The following is a 7,918-nucleotide window of genomic DNA, read 5'->3' on the forward strand; positions in this document are numbered from 1 at the left end:
CCGTAGCCTTAATTGCATTAATCTTGCTTGGTTCACTTATTTTGATCAAAGAAATTCTGGTTTTCACCTATGTAGAATTGCACCTTTTAAAGGAGTCAGTCTCTCAAAATTTTAACAAATAATTTTTTACATTTTTCGTATTTTTTATGTTAAAAAGGAGGGAACTGGCCTGCCTCTGTGGGTTTTTAAGCTCCATTTTTGTTAAATAAACTTTCGACCTCTCTGATGTCAAGGTGTAGTAGCCCTAAATAGCGCAAAAAATTTTTGGCAAATTTGTCACCAAAACAGGGAGGACGCGAGTGTATAATTATCTATTTACTAAGTTTTAAATTGGTCCAGGAGAATACGCCAAAATTATATACTGAGACTGGGTGAGCAGCGTTGCCGCCTTGGAAGCGAGCGTTTGAGAGGATGATGCCTTAGCTTGATGCAGATTTGCAAACCTAAACGATGTAGTCAAACATGCACGCAACCAGGTAGACAAAAAATTTATGGGCGTCATGTCACTGAGGTTCCCGCCAGTGTTTACGAAGAATCCTTCTAACGATATGCACTTTGAATTGGTGTGGCACGGAGGGGGGGAAGAGTGTGCTACCAAATGCAGAACTTTTATAAAAGATCCACGTCTCCTATTAACCAACTTCTGAAACACCTTGATGAGGGAATGCTGTTGCAATAGCCTTGTGGCCACCGGGCCTAATGATTATCACCACAGGTTAATCAGTTCTGTGGGGGCCGCATTCAGCTGAAAATTCCTTAATAATCCTAGACATTGCCCAAGTAATTTGTCAAAAAATTGGCTAAGCAGTTGGTATGCATTTGGGTTAAAATTCTGTCAGGGCAAAACTAACAGAATTGGGTCAAATTCATGCTCTTGGATACTATTTCCAATCCTGCCTGAGTGATTACTACGGCTCCCACTCAGACCTAAGTATGAAAGTAGTAAGAAAGATTAGCTTCAAGCTCCATTGGGCGGTGCGTAAATGCGGAAGCACAGTGTTGGCTGTACTTGATCAGAAGACGTCCCAAGTGCATTAGGAGTTTTACAATGAATGTCTAAGTGACTCTTAGGCACTCTACGTTTGGAAACAAAAACTTCCCAAATTGCCTTCAGATTCAATTCAATGCATTCTCAGATGGACATGTAGTTTCTTCTTTTAAGTCAAATGTGTGCAACGCAGCAATTTCGTCACTGCGGACATTCACCCACTCTATAGGGAATGTGCCAGATTTCCTCCAAAAAATGACTCACCTTTTTAAATCAGTGAGCATCACGGACTCCTTTCTCTACTACTTGACGGAAATAAATCAGCGATATGGTCAATGTTTAAGGTATCTAAGTTTTGATGACTAGATTATTTCCAGGATAACTTCAAAAAGTAGATACAACAATATAAAATGTGCAGTTTTTATTGGAGGTATCGACTACCTTTAAAGCTCTCAAAACACCCAAACGCACTCCTCCCGGAAAGAATTTAGGTGTTTTGTTATTCCGGCTGTCGACGTCTACCTCCTCATCTGCACTTTGCAAAGTCGCCTAATGCTAGTCTTGTAATGGGTCGAAATCCTTGTTAGAAAACACCCCTCTGGAGTTTCTTTTAATATTTCACAACTTTACAAAACTAGGAGTAAGTACAACTATTCAACTTAAAAAGTTATTTGGTTTACTACACCCTTATGTACTAGATTATAAAGGAAGAGCTTTTTCCATGTTGACGGGTGTGGCATTTGGGTGGGAGCACTTATGAAATGTCATTTTTACCTTATTTTACCACTCAGACAGCGAATTGTTTTCACAAAAAGCCTCTACCAACATTCTCTCTTGAATTAACTGCAAATTTTTCTCCTAGATATTTTACAAAGTTATGCGAAATGGCATTAGCTGGCTTTCAGTTGGCTCACCTCTTTTAGAGAAAGTATATGCAAATTCACTCATTGGAATGCAGTATTATGCACGACTTGGCGCCTTGGATAATTCCTAACCATTTATTCCAAATTGGCAGGTGTCATGCAGCTCTTGTTCATTCCTTTATTTACTTGCTAAATCAGTAGGTGGAAGCTGGTGGAACATTGCCAGTTTAATCCGCTTGTATAAAATGCGACATTAACTTTAGGAATTTTAAAATGCCCCACAGATTTGCAATTTCATCCAGAAAATCATTCTTATTGAAGTTGGCTCAATTATACAAAACTACTACTAAACGCCTCGGAATTGTAATGACCCCTTGATTGGCATTCCCTTAAGCTAAACTGCAGACACTCCATGTCACCGGTGTCAAACATTACTCACTATAACGACTTGTGGACCGAAAGAGGTTAACGCAGCGAAGAATAAACTGAATCAAGGGGCATGTTTGCTTACGTTGAGAGGGTGCGCACACAAACCACGACCTCTCAGGCTCTCACGACGCCTCACCTCGCTGCCTCCACCTTTCCTGCGCCTTGGACACGGTGTACACTGGTGACTGGCTGACTGCCTACCTAGCTGTCATATAAACAAAGCTGCTTGATCGTTATTGTGAGATCTGACCCGCCTTGCCATAGGACCGATGCGTGACGCTGGCTTCCGGCCAAGATGACCACACTGGCATGTACACACGCACAGCTCGACTTACGCCTCTTCGACAACTGGTGCTTGCACCAGTGCAAACACTGCAATAACGCTCTCATAAATACAGCAATTCCAGGACCTTTTAACAAGGAATCTTTCACTTTCTTCCCAATAAATAACATTTGGGAAGATTAAAATCAAAAGAGCATAATGATGTATAAACCATAATCCACGGTACTATTGACAGTATGGCATCGGCAGCCAATTTTATTTTGTGGAGAAGTGATTCATTGAAAGTGAAAACTGAGACCATGTTATGTTTGGTATGTTAAAACGCAGGGACCTTGACGTAAATGAGGTGGAGTCGAGCACCTGCGTGTGGGACCATGTCTCCCGTATCGGAAATATCATCGACACTGCTGCGCCATATTCCACGAAGAGATTTGTCGCGGACTACATCCTCACTATCACCTGGGAGAACATGGGCTGCTTTCCAAGTTCGCATCCTCTGGTGAGTTCCTCCTCAATTTCATTTTTCCATTCCTACTTTACCTATCCATTCCTTCATCCGCACATCTATCGATACTCCTACCTTTTCCTACTGCATAAAGAGATCTCAAAATCCCTCGCCAAAATAAGACATTATGTTCTCTTTCTTGTCAGTTTATTTGTGTCATTATTGCTGAAGTAAGTGTATTCTTAACTCATTCCAAAGCGCACATTACCGTATAGGGCTGAACGTGATTTATCAACAACACTTTTGGTACCTTGAGGTGAACACGTTCACGTTGGCGCTGTTGAGAATGGAGAAGAAGTCGTACGCAGTCTTTCAGTACGAGAACATCCAGTGGACAGCCGATCATTCGACCTCGAGTCTGCCTCCCGAGGGTGGAATATTCGTTCATGGAGTCGCCACGCCACAGCTGCCCCGAAACAACATGCACATCGAGCCCAACGTCTGGAATGAGTAAGTCGGTCACAAACTTCTTCACACGCAAGCGCAAATAATCGAGTTGCTTGGACAAGGTTAATTTTTGACATAACTACTTGTCTTTTAAGAGGCTGGGTAGTACGTCAGGGACATCAATCCTTGGTTTGCATTAAAATGAATTCGTAAGACCGTGCAGTTCCTCGCCACGTTGTTCAGCTATTCTGAGAAAAGTGCGATTTCAAGGAGTCTGAACTTAAATTTTCTGTTTGAAGAAAGAAAGAAGCTCTGCTGGTTTTTTACTCTTACGCAGAAAATTTAATAAACTCCAAGCAGCTATGACTGGTTGGATGTGGTTAGATCTTGAAATTACCTAATTCTTTATAATTGTAAGTGGATTTTTAAGTAAATTTCTCCAATCTATTTTATTGCAGAAGGCGGATGTTTTGCACAATGAATGTTTATTGCGTTTGTCTTGATCCTTTTTGTTCACTGACATCCCAACGTGCATCACTATCGCAGGGTAAAGAAGGTTGAAACTATTCGGTAGTTAAGTCGGTATCATTCTTTGAGAAAAAAATGAGTTACCGACGTGTGCTTTTTCCAACATTCCAGTAGCCATGCCAACTACTAATGCTTGATTCATTCACCAATTTGTTTTAAAGAGATGGCGCCGTTTTAAAAAAAATGGTTTACCATGACAACTTGGTCTGTCAAAACTAAGACCAGTGGTCTGTGTCTAAACTCTGTCCAAATAAGTATTTTTTGACCGATACCTGGACTGACTGTCGGTTGAAGGTTGCTTCACTAAACAGAAGGTTTGCACTAGAACTGCAAACCTTGAAGTCTTGAATTGTGTGTGGCTTTTAAATCTATGCTAAATAATTACGTCTGAGTTGATTGTCATTCCTTGGCAGTCTAGAAATGAGGAAGCCGTAGTTGTAAGAGCATTTAGAAAATCGGGACTCACTACTTTATTATGATCGGATTCTCGGCTTAATGAATTAATTCATTTCGCCATGCCACTTAAATAGCAAATTGGTAATCTTACATGGTCTTTAACTTACCTCAAACCAACTCTGAGTTGATTTGGCAAATTGTACGTCAATTTTAAGAAAGGACTAAAAATATGGAAAAAATCACAGGAAAACATTCTAAGCGACCCTTTGGGAACCTGATCATGCCCTACTGCAGAACCTTAACTCAACTATTATTGGCTTAGCTACAACCAGAACCTATGGCTTTGTGGGTTTTCTCCCTGAAAGGACAGTATCAGGAGCGAATTTCGGGGAAAAAGGTAGATGCGAATACCTAACATAAGAAAAAATAAGTGAATTTTACGTTAATGAATACCTTCAACACGGCGTTTTATTTAATTGCACTCGAGAACCCTTCGAGACCATTTTGGAATTCCGTTTGTGTGGAGACTAGCATTTTAAGAGTGACAAGTATATTTTAGTTGATATGTTTACTGAGTAGAAATATATGCGACTGTTTTTCATCTCACCTCATTACCAGGGAGTCAAATATCGCGGTTCCCGGCGAATGGCTTTTCCCGCTGTACGATGCCCCAATTGACGTTGATGTTGCAGCTCAGTCGAAAATCCGCATGGCCACAGAAGATTTCTTGGAGACAAGTGCGAAAAATTGTCCAAATATGACTGCACCCAGTGCGAAAACACCCTTTGTCAGTGAACCTTTCACGACTGCGGTGACCGAGACCGCCGCACCCTATACAACTGTCTACTCAAGCTCCCAAGCCAAATCCACTTTAGATGGTAAGTACAGTAAATGTACTAACTTAGCGTCAATTATAGCTCACTTATTATCAAATAAACAATCCACTCAGACTAATTGTAATTGCTTTCAAATAAACTATCTTCCTACATCACTGTGCACGAATAAAAGAAAACAAAGAATACAAATCTCCAATTACTGTTGGATCAACTACAATTTGCTTCTATGGACTGGGGCAATTTTGTTTACTGCTCTCCTAGATGATGTCAGACTAACAACGGATCTCGAGCGACAGTTTGAGCGCTGCAGTAGCAGTAGCTGTGCAAACTCGATGGCAGATTGCTTTTATTTTGATGGCCAGAGCTGTTGTGTATGTCCACCCAACTATTATGGGGGCGGAGAAGAGGGCTGCTGGTCAGTTGGTGAGTTGCATTCTTCAAGACAATTCCCTCGTTTACCAAATTACCTCTTATCAATGTATTTGCATTTTCCAACAGATTCACTCCTTTTTTTTCACAAACAAGATATCATTTTGCCTGTCATCATAATTATTTGGAAAAGCGGCGTAACAGTCAACAGAATTAGTTCGGCTACTTTTAACTAATAGACCCCAAATACTCCAAGTTAGCGAACGTTCAATTTGTGGAAGTAAAAGCTGTTTCGCAAAAATTATAACGATTATCACAGGACTCACCAGCAAATATCGAAAGGAGGTCCCTTTTGCCGTTCCCACGTATGCCCCTCTATCACAGGCTCATTTAATCATGATTTAATGACGTTGAATTCCTAGCTCCTGAGAAGCCTCGACGCATCTACTTTGATGGGGATCTACGCATGAATTTGGCCACAGCGGATGGAAAATTGGTTTCCGCTTCGGTTTTCCTTAGCACTGAGGTGCGCCAGGGCGACACAATTCTCTCTCAGAGCGGTATCCACGACGAGCCCCAGAACTTCCCTTCCATCCACGTCATTGCGCCCATTTTCAGCATTCTCAACACCTTTCTCGCACTTCCTCGCAGTCAGGATAGTGGCAGAATGACCTCTCGGCTGTTTAACATCTTCTCACTGACTGCAGGCTTCTCTACACCCTTTAATTTCACCTTTACTCTCGACGTTTCGAACCACGGTCGCCTTGGTATCCGTGGAAGTCTCTGGAGATCAAGCTCCACGGAAGACACATTTAGAGGATCATTGAATATGGAGATTACTCCTGATGGTCAATTCATGCCTCTAAGTAGCCGCTTAATAGGTTCTGATGGACTCCTACAGACAGAAAATAAGCTGGATCGAAGCATGGTACATGAGAAGTCGGGTTCAGGAAAAGTAACATTCGGACCTCAGACATACAACTTAAAGTCGGAGGAGGGTCAGACGATATCTATACGAGTGTATGGCAGTGGAGAGACTGCGGTGAGGAAGAGCTCTTGCTTGCTCATGGAGAACAGTCTGATGGCCAAAGGGCAGAAGTTTGCCGTGAGTATGGGTGCCCAGGGCTACTGCAGGGAGGACTGCCGGTCTAATTACGGTTGTTCGCTCTACTGCGTGGACGTGCCCGTCTATTCTGGTGCAGTTTCAGGTACGCTTCTTACACTTCCTCCTAGTAGTCCTTCAACTACACACGTAGTCATTTTACGTGTGAACAAACATGTCTAATTTACTGGCCTTATAATGGTAGATGCTTAGCGATGAAATAAATGCATAAATACAAATTTTAGATGAGCGCAAATTCAAAACTTGCATAGCGTTATTTCAGTCACGTTACAAAATGAAATCCTTTCTTTCCCATTACCGGCATCGTGCTACATTTTGACACAGTTCACATGATATGTTCGGTTCCGTTTTCAGTTGCATGCATATAATATTTTTCGGGAAATTTCCTAGCTGAAATTTGTGGGGGAGCAAATATGAAACAGGATTTTGTGATGGCCAAGTTTAAAGTTAAAAAGTCTGCTTTATAAATTGTCAATTCAAGAGCTGTAAAAAAAATAAGGCATTCATTTGTCTAGAAAGTCGCTATTAGAGTACAGGTTGTAAAGCTACTGCATGATATGAAATGAATCATTATTTCACAGAAGTAAGAATACACAACCCTATAGCGCAAAACCTTGCTGACAATGTCAAGGCGTTTGAAACCAAATATTTAACATATTATTACTTTGTTATTAATCAGGAAATCATTAAAAAAACAAGATTATAATGCTTGATTTTGAGTTAATGGATTTTACTGTAGATCAGAGCGAGGATGTGTGCAACCTACCGACGGAAGTGGGTCCCTGCAAAGCAAGCATTCAGCGCTACACCTACAACCGCTCCACCGGTCGTTGTGAAGCCTTCTACTACGGTGGTTGTAAGGGGAATGAAAACAATTTCGAGAAATTAGATGACTGCCAGCGGCTTTGCGAATCCTCTTACCAGAAAGGTAAGTCCCACTATATCACCACTGTAGGATGCAAAAACTCTCAAAAAGTACTTGAGCTTGCTTTCTCACTATTTTTTACAAATAATGGCATGTTTTTGCCAACTATATGTTTGAAAACAGCGCGGTAAAGAAGGAGTTTTATTATGTATGCAACTTTGCTTATTTCTGTGTCCACTTGGATCTAATGTTGAGTCGCCTTTATAAGTCCACTTGGTGCAAGATCGAGTTGATTAGCACTGTTCCGTCACTAAATTGTTCTTCTGCCTCTTGAAGATCAATGTGC

General features: G+C 41.2%; 1 protein-coding gene across 1 annotated transcript in view; it reads left to right on the top strand. All coding sequences in view use genetic code 11, as the record gives it.

Annotated features, from left to right (window-relative positions):
* EGR_05315 (hypothetical protein) overlaps positions 1-1,911 on the top strand; it is a gene marked incomplete at both ends in the record, with an annotated part of 2,419 nt that extends 508 nt beyond the window's left edge. The window contains 2 exons of the mRNA XM_024494564.1: positions 840-942; positions 1,780-1,911. Of these exons, the coding sequence (XP_024351035.1) occupies positions 840-942; positions 1,780-1,911 (235 nt within the window). The remainder of the gene's footprint in view (positions 1-839; positions 943-1,779) is intronic.
* Positions 1,912-7,918: the final 6,007 nt, after the last annotated feature.

The sequence above is a fragment of the Echinococcus granulosus genome (genome assembly GCF_000524195.1).
Source record: "Echinococcus granulosus chromosome Unknown EG_S00038, whole genome shotgun sequence".
Classification (NCBI taxonomy): Eukaryota; Metazoa; Platyhelminthes; class Cestoda; order Cyclophyllidea; family Taeniidae; genus Echinococcus; species Echinococcus granulosus.